At 41.9% G+C, this 27,041-nt stretch overlaps 1 protein-coding gene across 2 annotated transcripts; it reads left to right on the plus strand.

Moving 5' to 3' along the window:
• Nucleotides 1–25,681, plus strand: serinc1 (serine incorporator 1). Of its 2 annotated transcripts, XR_013965820.1 has the most exons (11): nt 1–129; nt 3,537–3,698; nt 7,360–7,538; nt 7,746–7,825; nt 9,800–9,937; nt 13,328–13,497; nt 15,728–15,818; nt 16,316–16,460; nt 17,350–17,577; nt 20,995–21,392; nt 21,432–25,681. XR_013965820.1 is itself a non-coding variant. In XM_080790216.1 (10 exons), the coding sequence occupies exons 1-10, from the start codon at nt 91–93 to the stop codon at nt 21,131–21,133; spliced, it is 1,371 nt and encodes a 456-aa protein (XP_080646342.1). In that variant the 5' UTR covers nt 1–90; the 3' UTR covers nt 21,134–25,681. The 2 variants fall into 2 exon arrangements, 1 of the variants encoding a protein (XP_080646342.1); XM_080790216.1 differs by having other exon boundaries at nt 20,995–25,681.
• Nucleotides 25,682–27,041: the final 1,360 nt, after the last annotated feature.

Raw genomic sequence — 27,041 nt, forward strand, 5'->3', positions numbered from 1 at the left:
GCATCCAGCAGACAGAGAGACAGTCAGAAACACATCCTCCACAAACGGTTTAATCGTCTCTATTTTTATTATATTTATCACATCGTCATCATGGGAGCAGTGCTGGGACTGTGCTCCATGGCCAGCTGGGTAATTATTATTATTATTGTTGTTATTATTATTATTATTATTATAAAACACTGATGTTTACAAACGAGACGATATGACGATAATAACAACACAAAGACGTCTCGTTTTTCTGTGGAATTAATCTATGAATCATATACATAATGTTATAGGATAGGATAGGATAATACTTTATTAATCCCTGAGGGGAAATTGATTTGTTACAACAACAATGTCTGTGTTTTATTTATACTGTTGTTTTATTGGAAATATCCTTTTTGTTTTGACTTCTGAGGGATTATTGTTACTGTAAACTACAGGCCTCGACGTTAAAGCTAGTATTATTATTAGTATTATGTCGTCGTCGTGTTATTATCATTAGTGTGTGCGTGATTATCACTATTAGATGCCTCGTCATGGAGCTGTGTGTGTGTGTGTGTGTGTGTGTGTGTGGGTGCGTGCGTGCAGGCCTTTAAATAACGGATCATTTCCCGTTACTTTTTGCATCCATTCATATAAATATAAGTAATCATTCCTAAAAAAAACTATATTTATTTATAGATTTATATTTGTTTTCTTTATAGACTGTTTGAAGGCTGCGTGACGTCACTGTGTGGGTTGATATTTGATGCAGGATTGCGACACACACACACACACACACACACACAGTTCTTGGAAATGTTGACTTGAAAACATCATCATCATTAGTGGTGGAATAAATATATCAGTATTCAGTACTCCTGTATAGTGTATGGTGTATACAGGGTTAGGGGCTAACCCTAAATAGTGTATGGTGTATACAGGGTTAGGGTTACCCTAACCCTGTATGGTGTGTGGTGTATACAACTCGTATAGATTAATATCAGTATGTAATAATAAATACATCAGTACTCCTGTATACACACAGCTCATATAGAGTAATACATACATCAGTACTCCTGTATACATGCTGCTCATACAGATTAATATCATTATGTAATAATAAATTGATGGGGGGTGCACCGCGCGTTGCCTGTCCACTTGTACACATGCAGATCAGATCAGGCATTCAAATGCTAATCTGGTGGCTTGTTTTCACCTGCCAGGTAGGGTATGCATAGTACTGTACTCTGTACTGTAGGGTATGCATAGTACTGTACTCTGTAATATGCTACTTGTTCACAATGAGAAGGAGTAGCACTAGCCAGATGACTCAGTGCAATCATGGCATTTAAACATTCTCTTCTGTTTATAATCTAAACACTGACACCTTTAAATAGTGTTACAAATAAGTGTTTAGAACCTAAACCGCTTGGGTTTAGTGTGAAACTTTTCGTCTCTGACTGCATGTTAGAAATTGAAAACCTGTACGTGTTTATCTGTGATATGGACCTCCCTGGGTTAGATGGTTCTATGGATCTCTCTGGGTCTGACAGACCCATTGTAAATTTACAATTTAGGCATTTAGCAGACGCTCTTAATCCAGAGTGATTTACATTAGGCAAGAACAAAAAAGCATGGGAATACATCGCATTTATAAAAAGCATTAATCATGAAACATGCGTAAGCTAAGAACGAGTATATATATGAGAATGAGTACATATGAAAGTACTGGGCTGGGCAGTGCAGTGCTGGGCAGTACAGTGTTGGGCAGGGCAGTGCAGGGCAGGGCAGTGTTGGGCAGGGCAGTGCTGGGCAGGGCAGTGCAGGGCAGGGCAGTGCTGGGCAGGGCAGTGCTGGGCAGGGCAGTGCTGGGTTGGGCAGGGCAGTGCAGGGCAGTGCTGGGTTGGGCAGGGCAGTGCAGGGCAGTGCTGGGTTGGGCAGTGCTGGGTTGGGCAGTGCTGGGCAGTGCAGGGCAGGGCAGGGCAGTGCTGGACTGGGCAGTGCAGGGCAGGGCAGTGCAGGGCAGGGCAGTACAGTACAGTGCTGGGCAGTGCAGGGCAGGGCAGTACAGTACAGTGCTGGGCAGCTTGTCTGAGCCCATAAAGCAAAGCAACAACCTAAAACAATTTAAAAAGAGGCTCAAACAGGAGTTATTGTGTAATTATAACCTGGGAATGAGTGTTCGACTAAAGTATAACATTTTAGCTTTGTCTGTTTTTGTCTTTTTTTGTTTAATTTTCTTTTTTTAAATCAAATGGGTCGCGCATATTTAATAGAGTCGGTCGGCAACCGGGAGACCAATTATTTATTTTGCTTGGCCTAATCTATTTCTCGCTCAAATGTTTTCAAAAACATTTTTGAGAGCAATTTTTAGCTGTAATTTGTAAATGACATTGTGTGTGTGTGTGTTTTACATGTGCTGGGCTGGGCAGTGCTGTCATGTTGGGAACAGCAGTAAATCAAGCCCTGAGGGTTTGATTAGGCATCGGTCTGTTAAGCAGAGCGGTCTGTTGTAGAGCGGTCTGTTATAGAGCGGTCTGTTATAGAGCGATCTGTTGAGCAGAGCGGTCTGTTATAGAGCGGTCTGTTATAGAGCAGTCTGTTATAGAGCAGTCTGTTATAGAGCAGTCTGTTATAGAGCAGTCTGTTATAGAGCAGTCTGTTATAGAGCGGTCTGTTATAGAGCGGTCTGTTATAGAGCGGTCTGTTGTAGAGCGGTCTGTTATAGAGCGATCTGTTGAGCAGAGCGGTCTGTTATAGAGCGATCTGTTGAGCAGAGCGGTCTGTTATAGAGCGATCTGTTGAGCAGAGCGGTCTGTTATAGAGCGATCTGTTGAGCAGAGCGGTCTGTTATAGAGCGATCTGTTGAGCAGAGCGGTCTGTTATAGAGCGATCTGTTGAGCAGAGCGATCTGTTATAGAGCGGTCTGTTGAGCAGAGCGGTCTGTTATAGAGCGGTCTGATATAGAGCGGTCTGTTATAGAGCGGTCTGTTATAGAGCGGTCTGTTATAGAGCAGTCTGTTATAGAGCGATCTGTTGAGCAGAGCGGTCTGTTATAGAGCGGTCTGTTATAGAGCGATCTGTTGAGCAGAGCGGTCTGTTGAGCAGAGCGGTCTGTTGAGCAGAGCGGTCTGTTGAGCAGAGCGGTCTGTTATAGAGCGGTCTGTTATAGAGCGATCTGTTGAGCAGAGCGGTCTGTTATAGAGCGATCTGTTGAGCAGAGCGGTCTGTTGAGCAGAGCGGTCTGTTGAGCAGAGCGGTCTGTTGAGCAGAGCGGTCTGTTATAGAGCGATCTGTTGAGCAGAGCGGTCTGTTATAGAGCGGTCTGATAACTCTGATAACTACTTTTATATATGTGATGTATGCCATGCTTTTGTTTTTGCTTAATGTAAGTCGCTCTGGATCAAGAGCCTCTGCTAAATGCCTAAATTGTAAATTGCAGCGGTGAGTGTACAGGGTTTGATGAGGGCCCAGGTAGTCTGTTATAATGTGTATTTATATTGTTCCAGATCCCCTGCCTGTGCGGCAGCGCCCCCTGTCTGTTATAATGTGTATTTATATTGTTCCAGATCCCCTGCCTGTGCGGCAGCGCCCCCTGTCTGCTGTCCAGCTGCTGTCCGAGTGGAAACAACTCCACCGTCACTCGGCTCATCTACGCCTTCTTCCTGTTGCTGGGCGTGGCCACTTCCTGTGTCATGTTGATGCCCGGCATGGAGGGACACCTGAAGAAGGTGAGACAGCTGTCTGTCTGTCTGACCTGTCTGTCTGTCTGTCTGTCTGTCTGTGACTTTAGATTTGACAGCGGGATATAAACGCTTCTAGGCACTTCTCTGAATGACAGCTCTGTGATTTCTGACTATAATAATAATAATAATAATAATCAGTGATGTAAACAGGTTTTCAATGTAATGAGTCCCGGGATGCAGGGGTGGTCTTTTAGATGAGTCCCAGGGACATTTGATGAGTCCCACTTCAGCGACGTTTAAGAGTCATATTTTGCCATTTTTACAAATTGCAGCATTTAACTCCCATTTCATTTTATATTGTTATATTCATGTAGAAAACGATTATAATTTAAAAAAGATTTTTTTTAAATTATAACTAAAGCTAGCAAAATTAATTAGAATAAAAAATAAAAAAGCTACATTCATACTACATACTTATTTCATATGATTTTGGCTATATTAAATCTATAATAATTCTGCCAGTTTTAACTTGCATCTTTATGTTTTCATTAGACATTATACAATACATACAAAATAAAAATGAATGCTACAAAACTAACCTGGGGCCTATTTCACGAATCTTGGATTAACTAATCCAGGATAGGCCAAAGCGAGGCTTTTTAAATCCTGATCTTTACAGCCTGGTTTATTCCGTTCCACTAAAGCCAAGCGAGGCTCAGAATTGGCGGATTTGGCGAGCCGGGCTCAGCAAGCCTCGCTTACAAGCGCGTGCACGCATTCCTTGAAAAGCCATGATGCCGATCATAGATTTCTTGAGCGAGACCAATCATGAGCGAGGCGAGCAAATATGCAGGGAGAGCTGCGGCTTTCACCGTTGAGGAGCAAGAAAATCTTATGATATACTAAGAGGAAGCCAAGGAATAATTAAAAAAAAGGGAAATACAAGCGCCATTAACAAGGCGAGGGAGAGAGCGTGGCAAAATATTGCCGACAGATTGAACGCGTAAATTGTAAAGCATATTATATATATATATAGGCCTATAGTCGAAGTCCATAAATATATAATTCAGTGAACCTATAGCCCCGAGTTGTGGAGGGTGAGCTATAGTTCCAAACGAGCTTAAACTTTAAGGGCACTTTCTCGAAATAGCGCACTGAGCTCATTTGTGCAATGCAAACGCCAAACTAATAGGATTCGGTACGGTATGGAATTATATCCTACTAATCTACATGTATTGTGCGCCATGAAATGTTACATTACATTAAGTCTGTCTGTCTGTCTATCCGTCTGCATGCACTGTAGTGTCACGATTGCATGGCATGGCAATACCGAATTTTCAGAATGTATTATTCCATCATAATTTCAGCCTATAAATGGTCTCAAATTTGAAAGCACTATATTTCTATAACTATGAAACATTTCAAAGATTCCTTTTCAGGCACACATGTCCACCGTAGGATGAACCTAAATAGGTTTGAATGGGGTTTCTAGGTATGTAGGACTATGGGTGAAACGTTATAATGGTAATATGTTGTAAAACAATGAGTAATGGTAATATTTAGTGGTTTTCACTTTTACAAAAATAATTAAAAATAATAATTCTTCTTAACCGTGCACTTGCACGACAGCAAACCTATTCATGGGGAACATTCACCAAAAGCAGCTGATCTACAAGCTCACAAGCTGTCATGATGTTGTGCAGCCTATATATTTTGGTTATTTGATTTTATATAGTGCTTAAATTAGTCCTTTAATGCAGACCGATAAGTAAGGCAACCAAATAAGGCAACATAAACCCATAATAATTGAATAAATCTGGAAAACATCATTGGTTTGTGATCAGTTTGACTGCTTAATGAACAGTAAAGACTTCAGGATTAGGTTAAACCTGGCTGTTAGCCTGGTCCGGAGCAGGCTAAATCCAAAGCATAAGTTTCCATGGTAAGTTATGTAGCATCCCTTTCATGAAACCGAATCAAGCCTCAACATATCCAGGTTAACTGGTTAAGTTAATCTGGCAAGATCAACCAGCTTTCATGAAACCGGTTAAGCACTGATCCAGGATATATTAAACCAGGATATGTGTTAAAGCCCGGCTTAATCTCTAATCCAAGTTTCGTGAAATAGGCCCCTGGTAGAAGCAGTCATGGAGGAGGTAGGCTGTGCACAGCAGCACACATCATCATCATTAGCAGATGATGATGATGTTACATTTAGAAAATAGGGTTGCTAATATTTTCTGTTGCCCTGCAGTTGGCTTTGGCACTTCTTTTTTTGGGGGGTGGGGGGGGGGGGCGGCATGTTAATCTGTGGTGGCACCGGTCCACAACGCACAACAACAACAACAGTGTCTGCGTTTGTGTTACACAACGTGCATTTCCCATTCAATCGGGTCTACTCCGTTTGTCATGCTCAAAAATGTTCCCGTCTTTCTGTCGGAGGCAGAGCCGTGTAGAGGAGAGAGTTGCGACAACCCCGTTCTCTGTTTATTCACGGAGCTTCATGAGTCACTGAACGGCATGTTGTCGTCACTCTCTGTCTCTAAACGTCTCTGGTCTCCAGGCTGCGCTCCGCTCAGCGCTCTCTCTGAGCAAGATGGCGGCGCCCGTCAGACTGTGTTGTTGTTACAAACTATAGTGGTTCTACAACGATTCCTACGTGGATTTTATCGTTTATAGCGTAGGATGAGGTCGCATGCGGCCATGCAAAATGATCGTGCCCGTAGATTATTTATTGTTTTAACGCATTTTTCCCCCACGATTATTACTGTACATGCTGAGAGTACAGTAGTGATTATTACTGTACATGCTGAGAGTACAGTAGTGCATGATGTGCATCCCATGGACACAGAGGTTGTTGGTGTATTATTACTGTACATGCTGAGAGTACAGTAGTGATTATTACTGTACATGCTGAGAGTACAGTAGTGATTATTACTGTACATGCTGAGAGTACAGTAGTGCATGATGTGCATCCCATGGACACAGAGGTTGTTGGTGTATTATTACTGTACATGCTGAGAGTACAGTAGTGATTATTACTGTACATGCTGAGAGTACAGTAGTGCATCCCATGGACGCAGAGGTTGCGGCCCAAAACTATAAAGTGCGTTTTGGGACGCAAAACGCACCCTAGTTACATCACTGAATAATAATAATAATAATAATAATGTGTTTATATATTCTATAGATTCCAGGGTTCTGTGAAGGTGGTCTGGTATCAGGTCAGGTGACCTGTTACGTCCTGGTCGGGTACAAGGCCCTGTATCTATATTAATATAATGTCTCTGTAGATTCCAGGGTTCTGTGAGGGCGGTGTGGTACCAGGGGGTAAGGTGAACTATAATATAATGTCTCTATAGATTCCAGGGTTCTGTGAAGGTGGTCTGGTATCAGGTCAGGTGACCTGTTACGTCCTGGTCGGGTACAAGGCCCTGTATCTATATTAATATAATGTCTCTGTAGATTCCAGGGTTCTGTGAGGGCGGTGTGGTACCAGGGGGTAAGGTGAACTATAATATAATGTCTCTATAGATTCCAGGGTTCTGTGAAGGTGGTCTGGTATCAGGTCAGGTGACCTGTTACGTCCTGGTCGGGTACAAGGCCCTGTATCTATATTAATATAATGTCTCTGTAGATTCCAGGGTTCTGTGAGGGCGGTGTGGTACCAGGGGGTAAGGTGAACTATAATATAATGTCTCTATAGATTCCAGGGTTCTGTGAGGGCGGTGTGGTACCAGGGGGTAAGGTGAACTGTGACGTCCTGGTCGGGTACAAGGCCGTGTATCGGACGTGTTTCGGCATGGCGATGTTCTTCCTGCTGTTCTCCATGTTGATGATCAAAGTCAAGAGCAGCCACGATCCTCGAGCTCCTCTGCACAACGGGTGAGTTACCCTAAACCCTGAAACCCTAAACCCTGAACCCTGAACCCTGAACCCTAAACCCTTAACCCTAAACCATGAACCCTAAACCCTAAACCCTGAACCCTGGAGAACAATACCCGGGCCGTAACAAGCAGTTCAAAGTAGATGCTTTAGAGAAGAACACTTTTTGTGATGATGAAAAAGTAACATGTTGGCGTTTTCTTTCAGGTTTTGGTTCTTTAAGTTTGCTGCCACCGTAGCCATCACTGTTGGAGCCTTCTTCATCCCAGAGGGACCCTTCACCACTGGTAAGGAAACACTGATTGAACCCTAATTCCTAACCCCTAACCCTAAGTTCCTAACCCTTCTTCATCCCAGAGGGGCCCTTCACCACTGGTAAGGAAACACTGATTGAACCCTAACCCCTAAGTCTTGTTTTCTCCTCTCCTCAACAGTTAGTCTTGTTTTCTCCTCTCCTCAACTGTTAGTCTTGTTTTCTCCTCTCCTGAACAGTTAGTCTTGTTTTCTCCTCTCCTCAACTGTTAGTCTTGTTTTCTCCTCTCCTCAACAGTTAGTCTTGTTTTCTCCTCTCCTCAACTGTTAGTCTTGTTTTCTCCTCTCCTGAACAGTTAGTCTTGTTTTCTCCTTCTCCTTTCTGCTTCATTCTGATAGTAATAATAGGGCTGCACGATTAATCGAATTTTAATGGAAATCGCGGTCGGTCCCTGTGGGGAGGTACTGTGGGAGACGGCAGCACGCCTGGAGAATGGACAGGCATAGCGGCGAGAGTAGCTCTGGTCCATAGCCCTGATGCTAATTCTACCCTAGCATTAGGGCTATGGACCAGAGCTAATGGGCGAGTGGGACTGCTGCTGCAGTCTGCAGAACATGAAGCTTTAATATCAATATCGTGTCCCGACCTACTGTCCCTTATTATCGTAAAGTCGGGTGGTGTACACTACTGTTTATCACTACTGTTTATTTTGCATCGAGGAGCCAATAGCCATGTGTGTCTGACTGTGCGTCGTCTCGGCTAAAAACAAACGGGAATCCTGTCTTATGTTTCGACGTACGACCTGTTGCATCAGCGTGCAAAACAATAGCTGATCTGCAAGCTCACGAAGTGTCGCCTCAGCAACACGCTGTGAGCTAGTAGATCGGCTATTTTCAGCACGCGTAAAAATGGAGGATGAGACGTTCAGAAACTTTTGTCTTCACAGTACAAGCATCAGCTGTCACAAGTTGAAAAGAGATGTGGCATCATTATTTTTCACATGGCCCATAATATGACGAGACAGAATCAAAATGAAAAAGGATTAGGCCTACAGATTCAGTGGCATTTAACATTGCAAAGGGTGCAGGAAGAGTGGGCACCTAAACATTAAATTGGCTATTTTTTAAGAATTAATTTGGACATATTTTGTAAACGTTTTCACTTGTTTAATCACAAAGGGGATTTGTTTAAAAGGATCCCTGGCCAGACAAATATGCCTTAAAACACTATACTTTCCCTCTATAACTAAAAATAAAAACACCTTAAATATTTTTATTTCTTTCATAATATAAAATAAAGTTGGGTAGTGTACACTGTTTATCCTTCACTCAATAGGAACTGCTCCTGTCGCAAGTTGAAGATGTCATATGACATATGTCCAGTCCATGTGTGGTCCAGCCACATGCTAATAAAACATGCTAATAAAAAGTATTTCAATATTGCTTTGATGCTCATATTATTCTTAGGAAGTATTAAGTTGTTTTTATTAGCATATGCATTCCATAGGGCTGGACCACACATGGACATATATCAACCTGCGATGGGAGCAGTCCCTATTGATTTGAAAGATTCTCTATTTATGAATGAAATAAAAATATTTATGTTTTTATAATTTTTTATTCATAGAGGACAAGTGTAATGTTTTAAGGCATATTTGTCTTGTAGCCAGGGATCCTTTTAAGGTTTGGACTTTATTCCAATAGGAAAATTCACATTTGTTTGCATTTAAATAAATAAAAACATATTTTGAGACAATGCATTTATTTTACTGAAAAATAATCGAAATCGAGGTTTCAGAGAAAATAATCGAGGTAATCTTTTTTGGCAAAATCGTGCAGCCCTAAAAGTAATAATGAATTCTGTTAATGATGTTAATGATGTAATAATAATAGTAATAATGAATTCTGTTAATGATGTTAATGATGTTAATGATGTTAATGATGTAAGTAATAATGAATTCTGTTAATGATGTTAATGATGTTAATGATGTTAATTGTGTTAATTTCAGTATGGTTCTACATCGGTATGGCGGGGGCGTTCTGCTTCATTCTCATCCAGCTGGTTCTACTCATTGATTTTGCTCATTCCTGGAACGAGTCCTGGGTGGAGAAGATGGAGGAGGGGAACTCACGCTGCTGGTATGCAGGTAAGACTACACTACCCATAACCCACTAGGGATGCTGCTGGTATGCAGGTAACTCCCACTCGGTCACTCGGGGTCATTCCAGCGTGACCCGGAAATGGTTCACGTTCCAATTGTTAAAGTGCTCCATCGAGGAGTCGAGTGGAGGAGCCGAGTGGGCTCTCCGAGACCGCATAGAGCGAGTGTACATACACAGGTGCAGCTGGGTGGGGTATGTTGTCTCCTCATAGAGCGAGTGTACATCAGGTGCAGCTCGGTGGGGTGTGTTGTCTCCTCATAGAGCGAGTGTACATCAGGTGCAGCTCGGTGGGGTGTGTTGTCACCTCATAGAGCGAGTGTACATCAGGTGCAGCTCGGTGGGGTGTGTTGTCTCCTCATAGAGCGAGTGTACATCAGGTGCAGCTCGGTGGGGTGTGTTGTCACCTCATAGAGCGAGTGTACATCAGGTACAGCTCGGTGGGGTATGTTGTCTCCTCATAGAGCGAGTGTACATCAGGTGCAGCTCGGTGGGGTGTGTTGTCTCCTCATAGAGCGAGTGTACATCAGGTGCAGCTCGGTGGGGTATGTTGTCTCCTCGCGGCGGTTTTCCGCATCACGTGTACATGTTTTTTTCCTTCTCCAGTGACATAAGTCCGCCTCCTCCACATGTGGCACAGAAAACACTGCTTGAAACCCGATACTATCTATGCACCCCCCCCCCCCCCCATCCACTAGCTGACCCAACACACACACTAAAAAGCTTTGCTGTTCGTTCAAAAGACACATTTTCGCTGAATGAATAGAGCTTCAGAATGATAAAGTAGCCTACATAGGCTATGTGAAAGTGAAAGGACCACAACAAGCCACTGGCTTTATTGCGTTGTGTGATATAAGCATAATAAAAGTAGGATATATAAATTAGGCCGGCTATATTGTGCGCACCTCAAAAGCTATAGTTAATGTATCTCTGTGCATGCCTGAATGCACAGACTGACAGACTGCTATGAATGACGGTGACAAAAATGTATTTATTTATATGTGGACTGAACTGAATATGTAAGTCAGAGAGACTAAACCTACTTCCTGTTATAGTGTCCGTTATTTGCAAAGACCGTCGGAGGAGGACTGACTGAGGAGGGGGGGTGATTTATACGTGTGCGCATCCTGGCACTATTTCAGGAATAAATAGCCTTGTTGCACATGTTACCAATACATACCCATTGGCCTCGGTTACATGCACAAAATGATTATTGTCTATTCTGACTGTACGGCTCTGTTCGGAGTTCCAGTGATCCAGCTGTGTGACACTGTATTGTTCCACCACTTTTGCTTTGGCAATGTAAACGTATGTTTTCCCATGCCAATAAAGCCCTTTGAATTGAATTGAATTAATACACGCCATTAGTGATCGCGGAATGTGCCGTCGCTTTGAAATGACAGCGTAGTGCATTCCGATTCTAGAGGAAAATTCGACCACCACTCTGTCCTCGCATCGAATCCTCTCCTCCTCGCTGGGGGCGGAGCCGAGGAGTGAGTGGAGGACGCGAGGAGAGTGAGCGAGTGTGAAAGTTGCGGTATTGGAATTTAGCTATATGGTGTCTCTATTTGACCTTTCACCCCTGTGATGTCATGGTGTCTCTATTTGACCTTTCACCCCTGTGATGTCATGGTGTCTCTATTTGACCTTTCACCCCTGTGATGTCATGGTGTCTCTATTTGACCTTTCACCCCTGTGATGTCATGGTCTCTCTATTTGACCTTTCACCCCTGTGATGTCATGGGCTGCGTCCGAAATCATTCCCTATGCCCCATATAGTGCACTACTTTGAGGTTCCGCCATTTTGTTACAGTGTCCGAATATGTAGTGAGCATTTTTGCACCCTAACGTAGTGGACTGAAGTATCCCACAATGCACCGGGAATTGTAGGGAGCATCCGATGGTCACTACAAAAACACAGCGAAGCAAATCTGCCCCATAATGCATTGCGCAAGCTCGCTCTTGAGCGCACATGCATGCGTTTGCGCACGTGCGCTGCTTCTGCATGCATGCGCTCATTGCGCTCCAACTCAGAAGAGGCAGAAGTTGAACCAGCGAAAGAAATCAACACAAATGTACTTTTTAAACTTTCGTTTTCCCCTCTTTTCTTCCCTGGCGGATCTCGAAGCTACAGATCTCGAGACAAATGATCTGTGCATTTATTTGAAATTGTTTTATTTTATTTATAATAAATCTACTCATTTGCAATAGTATTACTAATCTGATTCATTGTATCACCCAGGCCCAGCGCATGACGTTAGTAGAGGAATCAGTTGCTTGCTGTAGAATATATTTGTGAGATTCTTTATCACAAACGTAGGCTAAATACATGCATGTGAGACACATATTAATTGTGTCCGAACATATGTTTTATTAATATTCATTCATTCCTGCCATGAAAAAATATGCTATCTAACATTATTTCATTGAATTGCGATAAATGCATTAAAACTTCATTGTGTAGGCAGTCATTTATTGGACTGCTGTTTCTGTTAACACCAAACGTCCGTATTGTGAGCAGAGCTTGTAGATCGGCTACTTTTGGTAATTCTTTACCAAAAGTACCCAAGTAAAAGTATACAAGCTCACAACACGGACGTCGCGCGTTGCTTATAGATCGGCTATTTTTGCCGTATCCCCCCCGCCCCAGGATTAGCGGGGGTTCATGTGGTTAAGATTCAATCATGCTGCTGATATTTTCATATATTGTCAAGGTTGTGCACTGTTTTCATATTGCTGGATAATGGATATAGCCTAATATTAATTTATTGATAATAATCATAGGCCCATTGTTATGGGCCTATGATTTTAAAATAACCTTTTTATCATAGATATATAGGCCTAAATGCCTGCAAACATATTTTCATTAACCTATTTTTTCTTTATTCATTCATGAATTTAAAAATAACTTTACAAACTGTCCTTGCAGGGAGGTGACAGCCTGCAGTCACTTATTTGATACAGTCTGATTCAGCAGCAGCGTTTTGATTGGTTTCTTGTAGTCAGTTGATTCTTCATATCCAAATGAGTGAAACGGCCGGGATGATTTGTTTATTTTTCAAACAGTTCTTTATGAGGCGATCTGAAAAAACCTAATGGGGATTTCATGCAAATAAAAAGTACATGAACACGCGGAACTACAGCGCCCTCTATCGATATTGACGTCAGAGTCGGTGCTCCCCATACAGGGAGTATTGTCCGAAATCATCACTATAGAGTCCACTAGAGTCTGGATCCCCGTATGGGGGATAGGGAGTAGGGAACAACCCTAGCAATTCGGACGCAGCCATGGTCTCTCTATTTGACCTTTCACCCCTGTGATGTCATGGTCTCTCTATTTGACCTTTCACCCCTGTGATGTCATGTTGTGTCCACAGCGCTCCTGTCTGCCACCACGGTGAACTATGCCCTCTCTCTGGTGTCCCTGGTGGTGTTCTACGTGTATTACACCCACACCGACGGCTGCACTGAAAACAAAGTGTTCATCAGTGTTAATATGTTGCTGTGTGTTGGAGCGTCTGTGCTGAGTATTCTACCCCAAATACAGGTAATTAATACTGTTAATTACTGTTAAATATCAGTGTTAATAACTTAATATGTTACCCAGGGCTTAAGGTTCTCAGTCCTGGGGACTGAGAACTGATCGGTGCAGATTTGCAAAAAAACATTTTCATTTTATATTGTTATATTCATGTAGAAAACGAAGAAAACAATATTATTATAACTAAAGCTAGCAAAATAAATTAGAATAAAAAATACTACATACTTATTTCATATGATTTTGGCTATATTAAATCTACAATAATTCTGCCAGTTTTAACCCATTCTGAACGGGAACCCATTTTGGTGTTAGCGTCATGTCATGCTTTAGCTATTGAAAAATAGCAGATCTACAAGCTCATAGCGCGCCACCGAGTGGCGCGCTACGAGCTTGTAGGTCTGCTATTTTTGAAAAAATCGAAGAACGACTGACATTTTTTAGAATCTGATCTCAGGTCAGAATGGGTTCATCAGACCCCAGTGTGTAGTCCAGTGGAAACCCTCGTATGAATCTGATCTCAGGTCAGAATGGGTTAACTGTTAATACATCTTTATGTTTTCATTACACATTACACAATACATACAAAATAAAAATTAATGCTACAAAACTAACCTGGTAGAAGCAGTCATGGAGGAGGTAGACTGTCCTTTTTCATGATTTCGGAGGATTTGAAAAAAGGTGTAAATCACAGAAAAGCGACAGGCTATAGTCTATGGTTTCGTAGGGCATAGTATAGTACGTAGTTTATAGTCCATGGTTTCGTAGGGCATAGTATAGTACGTAGTTTATAGTCCATGGTTTCGTAGGGCATAGTATAGTACGTAGTTTATAGTCCATGGTTTCGTAGGGCATAGTATAGTACGTAGTTTATAGTCCATGGTTTCGTAGGGCATAGTATAGTACGTAGTTTATAGTCCATGGTTTCGTAGGGCATAGTATAGTACGTAGTTTATAGTCCATGGTTTCGTAGGGCATAGTATAGTACGTAGTTTATAGTAAGTAGTTTATAGTACGTAGTTTTTCATGATTTTTGAAGATTTGAAATACAGATGAAAATCAAGGAAAAGCGACAGGCTATATATAGTCCATGGTCTTGGACCGCATTGTGTGCCATTTTTCATGATTGTGGAGGATAAAAAAAAAAATAGAGATGAAAATCACAGTTCTCAGTCCTGGGGACTGATTTCAGTCCTGAGGATGTCATTTAATGAGATCAGTGCAGATTTGCAAAAAAAACATTTTCAGATTGTTTTTGGCTTTAAGCCCTGGTCATCAGTGCCCATACCCGAAGGCGGGGTTGGCGAAAGGGCCTTTCTGTGTGGAGTTTGCATGTTCTCCCCGTGTCCCCTAGGGTAGGTACCCTCACAAAAAACATGCAGTAATCCTGGTCACTAAACTGCCTCCCCCTGGCCAGCCGGGGAGCCTGATGGAGGGGAAAGGAACTGGTTGGAACAACGTGTTCCTTCCACGCGCTACGTCCAACCAGGGAAACTCCCCCCTGTCAGGTGTAAAGGAGCAACTTGGACACTCAGGCATGAAGGAAGCATGAGTTCAAGTCCGTTGCTCTCCCCTTGTCCCCCATATATGGGGACTAGGTTGGTCTCCCCTTGTCCCCCATATATGGGGACTAGGTTGGTCTCCCCTTGTCCCCCATATATGGGGACTAGGTTGGTGGAGGGTGTGTAGAGCCCAGGATCACATTAGATGATTGACACAGGGGTGAAAAATGAGTTACAAAATCGTGGGAATTGAGAAAGCCCTGGTTACTGTGTGTTGGAGCGTCTGTGCTGAATATTCTACCCCAAATACAGGTAATTAATACTGTTAAATGCAAAGCACCGTGCGGACGGTAGGTTTAGGGTTATTATTATATTTATTACGTCGACGCAACAAGTTTAAAAGTTTACACAGAAACAATAAGAACAGCAGTTATTTCAGGTAACTATAACGCCCTGATTGGCTAGATGGGTCTGTCTGTCAAGGGAACTACTAACGCCCTGATTGGCTAGATGGGTCTGTCTGTCAAGGAAACTACTAACGCCCACTTGTCATGCTGCCAATGGGCTGAACTCCAGACTCAGTGCAGTTCAACAGCCAATCAATGAGTGGCAGCAAGTTAACACATGAGTAGAGAACACACATCACACACAGTTTAACCGTGTGTGTGTGTGTGTGTGTGTGTGTGTGTGTGTGTGTGTGTGTGTGTGTGTGCGCGTGTGTGCATGCACACTTACAGGAGACTCAACCACGGTCAGGATTGCTGCAGTCTTCCCTGGTCACTCTGTACACCATGTACCTCACCTGGTCTGCTATGACCAACGAACCTGGTACTATTATAATATATATACTACTAGTATTACTGCTACTACTACTGCTATATCATAATACTACTGTACCCTGGTCACTATGTACACCATGCATAATACTACTGTACCCTGGTCACTATGTACACCATGTACCTCACCTGGTCTGCTATGACCAACGAACCTGGTACTATTATAATATATATATATATATATATATATATATATATACTACTAGTATTACTGCTACTACTACTACTACTACCGTATATCATAATACTACTGTACCCTGGTCACTCTGTACACCATGTACAGATGTAATCTCTTACAGATCGAAGATGTAATCCAGCCTCCTGGCTATCATTGGAGGAAACAGTACAGTTCCTAACATCGTAGGTGTAATCCCAGCCTCCTGTAATGTACTCTATTACAGATCGTAGGTGTAATCCCAGCCTCCTGTAATGTACTCTATTACAGATCGTAGGTGTAATCCCAGCCTCCTGTAATGTACTCTATTACAGATCGTAGGTGTAATCCCAGCCTCCTGGCTATCATCGGAGTAAACAGCACGGTCCCTGGGTCTGGCGACGCCCCGGTGGTTCAGTGGTGGGATGCACAAGGCATTGTGGGATTGATCCTCTTCCTCATGTGTGTCCTGTACTCCAGGTACAGATATTACTATTACTATTATTATTACTATTATTACTATTACTATTAGTATTATTATTAAGGGACCAAGCACTATTACTATTATTTATTATTATTATTACTAGTAGTAGTATTATTATTATTATTATTATTATTATTATTATTACTAGTATTATTATTATTATTATTATTATTATTATTATTATTACTAGTATTATTATTATTACTAGTATTATTATTATTATTAAGGGACCAAGCACTATTACTATTATTATTATTATTATTACTAGTATTATTATTATTATTATTACTATTACTATTAGTATTATTATTAAGGGACCAAGCACTATTACTATTATTTATTATTATTATTACTAGTAGTATTATTATTATTATTATTATTATTATTATTATTATTATTATTACTAGTATTATTATTATTATTATTATTATTATTATTACTAGTATTATTATTATTATTACTAGTATTATTATTATTATTAAGGGACCAAGCACTATTACTATTATTATTATTATTATTACTAGTATTATTATTATTATTATTATTATTATTATTACTAGTATTATTATTATTATTATTATTATTATTATTAAGGGACCAAGCACTATTACTATTATTTATTATTATTATTACTAGTATTATTATTATTAAGGGACCAAAAGCACGAAGGGAGCAATTTGCGTGTAATGTTTTACACACAATCTATGGACAACTTTCTGAAATCCCACTTGAAGAGAAGTTTGTACGTGACAATGTGTAAAAAGAATATAGCTGCAAGCAGCGATAACAGACAGTGATAACATTCCTCGTCTGTCATCATTATTATTATTATTATTATTAACACATTGACTGCTAATATATTAATCATTAACGTTATTCTTTCAGTATTCGTAACTCGTCCAACGCTCAGATGAACAAACTGACGTTGACAAGTGACGAGTCGGCGCTCATCGAGGACGGCCCCCTTTCCGACGGTGCCGACCAATCAGAGGGCGGTTCGAACCGAGCCGTGGACAACGAGAAGGACGGAGTGACGTATTCCTATTCGTTCTTCCACTTCATGTTGTTCCTGGCTTCACTGTACATCATGATGACCTTAACCAACTGGTACAGGTAAGAAATACAGTACACCGCCCATCCCTAATGTGTATATATATACACACACACAGCTACACATAGCTAGGCTAGTCTGCTAGGCTAGGCTAGGCTGTGTGTGTCTATTAGAAGCTATAATAATGAGAGTGTTTCTTCCTTCCAGTCCTGACACATCATACCCATAGAAAAAAATATGGACAAAGCGTTCCGCGGGTCTAACATGAACGTAAAATGAAGCCTGTCAGTCCTTGCAATGGAATTCGCCATCTTTCTAGATCCGTTTGGGCCCAGCTGGCCCATTGGCTGGCCCAGACAACGAGGCGGGACTTCCCCCCTTCTTCTTCATTGGTTTTTATTTTGACTCGAGTGGGTGGGGGATCCCGTTCATAGACTGTAACGGTAGCCACGCCCCTCAGAACATGTGCGACTTTATGGTCATTTTTTTTATAAATGGGACCATAATTTTCAAAAAAGAATATTATGACATTAGAAATGAGACTTTAAACTAGTGACTGGAAGCAAAAAGTATTCATGACCATGTTTATTAACACTTAGAATGCTGAAAGCGTTTCTATACGCTTTATTATACCCAAACATACAATGCTGAGACCGTACGTATACGTTTTATGGTCCAAAATAGTATTTTTATTGATTTCTGTAGTTCAACTATATATGCGCCCGGACAACTCATAATGTAACACCGATCGGCTCTAAAAAGAGTTAAAACCCCCCCCTGCTGAAAAGAGGTGTTGGTCTGAGAAGCGTCTGGCACCGCCTAATGGAGACGGCCGTCCGGCATAGACCAACGTAGATGTCAGGGGATCTAAAATGGATGGGTCCATGCTCTTGTGTGTCTGAATACACTCGATTCCCCCTCCCCTCCTGTTTCTACAGGGAGAATTGTGGGGGGGGGGGGGGTCTCTTCCTCTTGGATTCCCCCCCATTCCCAGTCCCCACTGCTTTCAACTGCTAGGATTAGGCTTGCCTTGCATTTCTCTCATTCTCGGAAAAAGATACAACGCGATTTGCTCTCTGCCCGTATATAAACCTGCAACGATCGGCATTTGATTTCATAACGTTTGCCAGACACATGGAGTTAGTCATGGACAGATTGCACATTATCGAGGGACCGCCATGATACTTTGGTGCAGATCGCAAGCCATAGCGTCTTCGCCAGCAGACACCATCTATCGGCTGTGATTGTAACCGTTGTATTCATTATAATTGCAGTGATAAGACCGCAATGAAGGCGTCTGGGACGTCATTGACCCGTTTGTAATGTATAATGAATACACATGTCTCATCCTAAACTGCGGAGGCCGTGGTGGATAAAGCTATTTTCCCTATAATTGTTGACGTACTGCTGCTGCTGCTTTGCCCGGCGCATCCATCCCCCTTCGTCGTTGTTTTTTTTTTCAAACACGTTGACGTACTGCTGCTGCTTTGCCCGGCGCATCCGTCCCCCTTCGTCGTTGGTTTTTTTTCCAAACATGTCCAGACATGATAATCCTCACCGATCCAGTCTCGCGTCTCACCTTATAGAGACGCGAGACTGGATCGGTGATGTTAGTGATATGTCTGGACATGTTTGGAGCGGCACCCAATCGGCAATAATGTTGATTATGCAAGATAATTTCCTCAAAGCCTAGTTGCCCCCCCCCCCCCCCCCCCCCCTGTTACTGCGATTGTAGCTCGAATCACAGAATGAGCGTAGGGAGAGGGCACATATGGGGCTACGATTGAGGCTGATGTATATTTTCTAACAACTTAGGAGAGAGACTGACCACGATGCAGGCAGAAGAAAGTTTCCAAGTCCGTTTTATGATCAGATATGTGCATCAAGACTCTCTGCTTTCATAAGAAAAAAACTAATACTGTAATTGCGAACGCAGTGAGCACTTACTATGAGACCTAGCAGATCACGTCTGTCTGTCTGTGTGTGTGTGTGTGTGTGTGTGTGTGTGTGTGTGTGTGTGTGTGTGTCTGTCTGTCCCGCTTACTGTATATGTGTTCCTGCCCATATATGGAGCTGAGTGATTTGTGAGTCATGGTGACATGAGTGTGATGGCGTGGTCCTGCTTTGGGGACTCCTTATATGGTTATGGCTGAGTCATGGTGACATGAGTGTGATGGCGTCTTTTGTGACCATATATGGAGCTGGCGTGGTCCAAGCACTAACTATGACACCCTGCAGATCATGTCTGTAATTTATTCTAATTGTTATTGCAATTTACGATCTGCGTTCGCTTTCCGCGTTCGCGCGTCTTACTCGTAATAATAAAAATCACACCCCTGTGAAGTGAGCAGTGCAATGTTGTGAAGTGAGCAGTGCAACATTGCACTGCTCACTTCACTGGGGTGTGATTTTTATTATTATTACAGTATTAGTATTTTTCTTATGAAAGCAGAGAGTATTCTGTTTCATACGGTATATAGTATGTACATGTCGCTATAGGCCTTATTTTGTGAATATTTAGTTGTTAGGTCCATGCTTTCTCTAAAATTATCTTTTTCAGAGAGAACTTTAGAGATGGCATGGGCCCGAAGAACTATTATTCACAAAATAAGGCCTATAGCGACATGTACATACTATATACCGTATGAAACAGTAGACTCTCTGCTTTCATAAGAAAAATACTAATACTGTAATAATAATAGAAATCACACCCCTGTGAAGTGAGCAGTGCAATTGCATAATAGTTATTCGGGTCCATGCCTTCTCTAAAGTTCTCTGGTGGGCGCAAGCTGCATTCAATAGCCAATTAGTGACAAACTGTACATGGGATCAATGTGTATTTGTTTTCCTCCTAAAAGTAGACATTCAGGGCTTTCATTCAGTGTATAGTATGTATATGATATTATTTGTGTTCATTTTTATATCTGTCTGTCAATGTCTGTCAACTTCAAGCCTCCATATCTCTGTTGTTTTTTTTCACGAGCAGCGTGCAGGCAAAAGCAGGTGTTAGAAAAAGGTCAATATCTCCAGAATGGAAGATGGTAGAATCATAAAAAAAAAAAAAAATTGAAGTGGACAAGTTAGGCTTTCTTTTGATTTATGCGGTGTGATTCTCGCTATAAGAGGCCCCTCGCTGTGGGCCCCCCAAAAAGTTTAAAAATCCCATGTTAATCCCCTTAGCACCAGAAATCCTTGGTCCACTAGAAACTGTAGCAGTCTAAGTGTTAAGGTAATAGTCTAGGTGAAGTTGGGCCCAAATACATGGACTTCTATGGGGCTATGGGTTTTTTTGAGCCCAATGACAGCGCCACAACAGGCCATTATATGAACTTTCATTTCCTTAGTGGCTTCACAAAATATCTGTCTGACTGCCCCCCTGATCATACCAGACCATGACCAGCAGGTCTTTAGCTAGGCTAGGCTAGGCTGTGTGTGTGTGTCTATTATAAGCTATAGTAATGAGTGTTTCTTCCTTCCAGTCCTGACGCGTCATATCAGACCATGACCAGCAGGTGGCCGTCGGTGTGGGTGAAGATGTCCTCCAGCTGGCTCTGTGTCGCCCTCTATGTGTGGACGCTGGTAGCGCCGCTGGTGCTGGTCAACCGAGACTTCGACTGAAGCCTGACCTCTACCCTCTGACTCTAAATTCACCTGACCCCTGCTAATTAGACCTGACCCCTCCTAATCACACCTGACCCCTCCTAAATATACCCCCCCCCCCCCCCCCCCGGAAAATAAAATAACAATATTACACATTCATACCAACACCTGCTTCCCTGCTTGTTTTGGGAATACTATTAGACACAGTGATCTAATACTATTAGACACAGTGATCTAATACTATTAGACACAGTGATCTAATACTATTATAGACACAGTGGATGGTCTTCTTGCTCGTAGTGAATATATTAGACAGCATCCTGTGGTATTTGCTCACCTGTGTACATATAGTGGCGTTTTCTCTCATATATGTATGTGAATAGAATAGACCCCCCCCCCACACTCCTTTGAGGTGGCTGCATGAATTTGATTGGAGGAGAACACTGTTTAAAATCTTGTTACATCTCTTAAGGTATTTGCACACAGCTTGCTTTTTTTTGCAGCGTCCGAAATCCGCAAAAAAAAAGAAAAGGTGATGTGTATTATTTATATTCATATTTATAATCACCCTAACCCTAAGATGATCCTCACCCTAACCCTAAGATGAGCCGCTGATCCATCATTATTTTGAACTAGTTTGAATTTACACAAACTGCACATTGTGTGTGTGTGTGTGTGTGTGTGTGTGTGTGTGTGTGCGTGTGCGTGTGTGTGCGTGCGTGCGTCTGCCTATTTGAGATGGACATCTTCTCAGCAGTAGTTGCTCTGCTCAGAAGGTCAAACACCTTCATCTATGTGTTGGTGTGGCTTAGGGTTAGAGGTCATGTTGGTTAGGGTTAGTTAGAGGTTCAGAGGGTTGGTTAGGGTTAGTTAGAGGTTCAGAGGGTTGGTTAGGGTTAGTTAGAGGTTCAGAGGGTTGGTTAGGGTTATGTGTTGATGTTGAAGCACACAACACTGACGGATAACATCCACCCCTTTTCTACGGACTCAATATTCGGTGGCATCGTGCAAATGTGATTGACATTACGTGAGGTTGGTTATATCTTTCCGTGCTCCATATATTCCTTCCGAGAAACGAAAGGCTGTGTGCAAACTCCTTTCAGTGTTGGTCCTCTTAACACCCTAACCCTAACCCTAACCCAAACTCCTTTCAGTGTTGGTCCTCTTAACACCCTAACCCTCACCCTCACACATATCATGTAGAAAAGGCTCTGTGTAAATTATTTATAACTATACTGTGTGCAAGCGGCCTGATTTCACCTCATGGAATGATTAAATTATATCGCATCATAAACCAATTTAATTCATACATTGAGTTCAGCTGTTCAGTGATTTAAATGGGGTGCGTTTTGCGTCCCAAAACACACTTCATAGTTTTGGGCTGCAATACACCAACAACCTCTGAGTCCACGGGATGCACTACTGTACTCTCAGCATGTACAGTAATAATAAACCAACAACCTCTGAGTCCACGGGATGCACTACTGTACTACTGATGCACTACTGTACTCGGCATACACAGTAATAATAATCCACGTGAAAAAGAAAATCGTGGGAGACAAAATGCGGTAAAACAATAATCTACAGACACGTTCATTTTTGCATGCCTGCATCCGACCTCATCCTACGTTATGAAAAAAAAATAAGGAAAGGAATCGTTGTAGAACCACTAGTCTGTAACAACACTGTCAATACAGCGCTCTGTGCACCGCCATGTTGCTCAGCTCTATGAGCGGGGAGCGGAGGACAGCCTCTAGACTAGAGCTGTGTAGAGACACAGAGGGAGGACAGCCTCTAGACTAGAGCTGTGTAGAGACACAGAGGGAGGACAGCCTCTAGACTAGAGCTGTTTAGAGACACAGAGGGAGGACAGCCTCTAGACTAGAGCTGTTTAGAGACACAGAGGGAGGACAGCCTCTAGACTAGAGCTGTTTAGAGACACAGAGGGAGGACAGCCTCTAGACTAGAGCTGTTTAGAGACACAGAGGGAGGACAGCCTCTAGACTAGAGCTGTTTAGAGACACAGAGGGAGGACAGCCTCTAGACTAGAGCTGTGTAGAGACACAGAGGGAGGACAGCCTCTAGACTAGAGCTGTGTAGAGACACAGAGGGAGGACAGCCTCTAGACTAGAGCTGTTTAGAGACACAGAGGGAGGACAGCCTCTAGACTAGAGCTGTTTAGAGACACAGAGGGAGGACAGCCTCTAGACTAGAGCTGCTTAGAGACACAGAGGGAGGACAGCCTCTAGACTAGAGCTGTGTAGAGACACAGAGGGAGGACAGCCTCTAGACTAGAGCTGTTTAGAGACAGAGAGGGAGGACAACCTCTAGACTAGAGCTGTGTAGAGACACAGAGGGAGGACAGCCTCTAGACTAGAGCTGTGTAGAGACACAGAGGGAGGACAGCCTCTAGACTAGAGCTGTGTAGAGACACAGAGGGAGGACAGCCTCTAGACTAGAGCTGTTTAGAGACACAGAGGGAGGACAATGGAGTGATCAGTGACGCACGCAGCCCCACCATTAACCCATTCTGACCTGAGATCAGATTCATATGAGGTTTCCACTGGACACACACTGGTCTGATTAACCCATTCTGACCTGAGATCAGATTCTAAAAATGTCAGTCGCTCTTCGATTTTTCAAAAATAGCAGACCTACAAGCTCGTAGCGCGCCACTCGGTGGCGCGCTATGAGCTTGTAGATCTGCTATTTTTCAATAGCTAAAGCACGACATGATGCTAACACTAAAATGGGTTCCCGTTCAGAATTGGATAAGCAGTGAACGGAGATGACGCAACTCTCTCAACTAAACGGCGCTGCCTCCGACAGAAATATTTAGGGGAACATGTTTTAGCGTGACAAGCAGACCCCATTCAATGGGAAACACACGTTGTGTAATGACACACGCCGATCATTTGACTACAAGTACAATAATATTGCAACTGCAAACAACTTTTGGTTGGTATATTAAGCTATATGTTAAATCCCACTATTAGTATTTCTTACTGAGTTGTGCTTGCTAATACTACTAGCCTACATTAAAGATATACTGTATAGGCCTATTTGATATTTTTATATATTTATTTTTATAAAATAATAAAATAAAATGTTTTATTATTATTTTTGAGTGGTGCAACCACTCCCTTACGGAGCTATGTGTGTGGGTGGGTGTCTGGGTATGAGCAAGAAAACAGCATGGTTGTTTTTCACCATCTGTGCGCAACCTAATGCACACACAAACACACACACACACACACACACACACGCACGTATTAACTGTAAGCTTTCGGGGGTGCCAGTACATTACAGTACAGTAGAGGGGCCGCCACACGGTAACTCTGTCATTTCTCAACCGTTTCGGACGCGGCGCGTCACGCAGGAACCGGCCTGGCCCCCTAGGCGTGTTCGTAGGGGTCTGGAACATCCTCCTTCTCCCCCCGCCCGCGAACCCCCACACAGAGTTGCACGACTCACTTCACACAGGTGTGATTTCTTTGGGACTCATTTGAATGACCACCTGTGCATCCCGGGACCCATTACATTGAAAACCTATTTACATCACTGGCTGTTACAATTCCGCTTTAATTACTTCAATCTATATTAGTAACATTATTCAGAGCGTTTTTCACCAACCTTTGAGAAGAATCATAGAATATTCTGCATTACAGGTGGAAAATAATCCAGATAGTGGTAGTGGCCCTCTGGAGTGAGTGTGGAACTATAGTGGTCCTCTGGAGTGAGTGTGGAACTATAGTGTCCCTCTGGAGTGAGTGTGGAACTATAGTGGCCCTCTGGAGTGAGTGTGGATCTATAGTGGCCCTCTGGAGTGAGTGTGGATCTATAGTGGCCCTCTGGAGTGAGTGTGAAACTATAGTTGTCCTCTGGAGTGAGTGTGGAACTATAGTGGTCCTCTGGAGTGAGTGTGGAACTATAGTGGTCCTCTGGAGTGAGTGTGGAACTATAGTGGCCCTCTGGAGTGAGTGTGGAACTATAGTGGCCCTCTGGAGTGAGTGTGGAACTATAGTGGCCCTCTGGAGTGAGTGTGGAAATAGAGGCCCTCTGGAGTGAGTGTGGAGATATTGTGGCCCTCTGGTGTGAGTTTGGAAATATAGAGGCCCTCTGGAGTGAGTGTGGAGACATTGAACCCCTCCATCATCACCCATGTATCATACATCATACCATAAACACATTAAATTGGTGATTTCAATAAGCATGATGTGTCGTTCTCTGCTGTTGTGTACCTTAGCTTAATTTTGTTTATAAGTGTTTATCCTAAAATAAATAAAATAAAGTGATGTTACTTTTCCAGTTTTTGTAAACATAGCTTGACTGTTGCATAGTTGACTCTGGCTGTAGTTTCATTTGCACTGAGCTTTCCAAGTAAAATGGGTTAGCCCTAACCCAAGCTAACCCTTTCTAAGTAAAACGTATTTGTGAATAAGTTATTTTGTAGGTTGTTGGAGCTGTTTCACCCCTGCTTTTTTGTTACCATAGAATTGTGTTCTTTGCCTTTTGATGTAAAATGCATTGTAGGTAACGGATACATAATAAAGTAAATTAAATACAGGATCTACTTGTGAATTGATTCAGATTTCTAAAAAGGGAACCTGTAACTGCCTATCCGTTAAATCAACACCACATTAGTAGATTAGTGTAATGTATTTTTTTTTTACTTGTAGTCAGCTCAATGAATGAACTGGTTGGTGTAATATTTCACTATTGTCCCTGACAGACTTATCAAAGTTCCTCTCCACCTGTAAACAAGTCCAAATACACTATTTCCACAGCTATTGTTTGGTAAAAGCAGTCTGGTGTTCATAAGAAAATAATAATAGCATGCTTCTTTCTCTGTTAGTGTCAACAAACAAAAAAGAAACAAGAAACAAGCCTAAATTACAATGCGTTCAATCTATGAACTAATTAACCTTCAGGAATGAAATAATGCAACTATAATTCATGGGTTAATTATTATCCACTTTGAAGTTATTTCAAGTACGTTGTGTGGTCTGTTATATTTTCATTTTAGATATATTTTTTAACCCTATTTTCAATTATAACTTTCCTCAACTCAACTCTACAAAAGGTAAAGTAACTTAAGGCAGCTGGGGAAATAAACTATGTATGGTTATAGACATGTTACTGATTTTGTCCACTTGAGAATAAAAACGTCTTTCACAATCTGAGAACCCATCGTCAGAAAAGAAAAACACCACCCTATTTGTCTTTGGGGCGACAAATGCTGTTGAATAAGAACAGAGAGACTTAACTTTGCAAGGGATGCTTTTTGAAACCACTAGTATAAATCTTTAGGGACAAACGGCAGCATGTTTCCCTCTCAAAACTATTTAAATAGTCTCTAGAAGCTTCAGATATTAACATGGTGACATCCACTATGAATATGAATGTTATAACACTAGTTTAACTAACTAATTTAAAATAGTCCATTCGTAAAACAAATAACCAACTAATTTAAAATAATCCATAAACATATATTATATAACTAAGACGTTATCTCACACTTTACATCGGTATATTTATTTACCTTCGTATCATAATTATAATCCTCGAACGGTAGGCGAACACGGACGCTCGTACATACCAGCCGTGTTTATGTTATTTAATTACTTATTTTTACACAGAAACATTATGTGTGTCTTTACAATAACTGTAATGTAATAATAATACTAATAATGTAATGTAAACATTATTTAATTAACGAATTAAATAACCTTATTTTATTCTGAATGCAACCGGATGTCTTAAATCTCCTAGCTCTCAGACAGGAAGTTCTAAATTTGCTCATAAGACAGAGCCGTTTCTGGCGGTGTTTTAACAGCGCTAATGAAACAAACACATGTATCATGATGTTTTAGAACGTCTTTAAAACCCATAAACATTTAATATCGTTACTATTATTGTTATTAAT

This window comes from Protomyctophum bolini (genome assembly GCF_963924005.1).
Source record: "Protomyctophum bolini genome assembly, chromosome: 19".
Lineage (NCBI taxonomy): Eukaryota > Metazoa > Chordata > Actinopteri > Myctophiformes > Myctophidae > Protomyctophum > Protomyctophum bolini.

Bases quoted from the DNA above. Each gene is read 5' to 3' on its own strand.
- serinc1 (XM_080790216.1), top strand. From the start codon at position 91: ATGGGAGCAGTGCTGGGACTGTGCTCCATGGCCAGCTGG. The intron at 130-3,536 runs GTAATTATTATT...ATATTGTTCCAG, and splicing joins TGTGCTCCATGGCCAGCTGG to ATCCCCTGCCTGTGCGGCAG. The intron at 13,498-15,727 runs GTAATTAATACT...GCACACTTACAG, and splicing joins GTATTCTACCCCAAATACAG to GAGACTCAACCACGGTCAGG.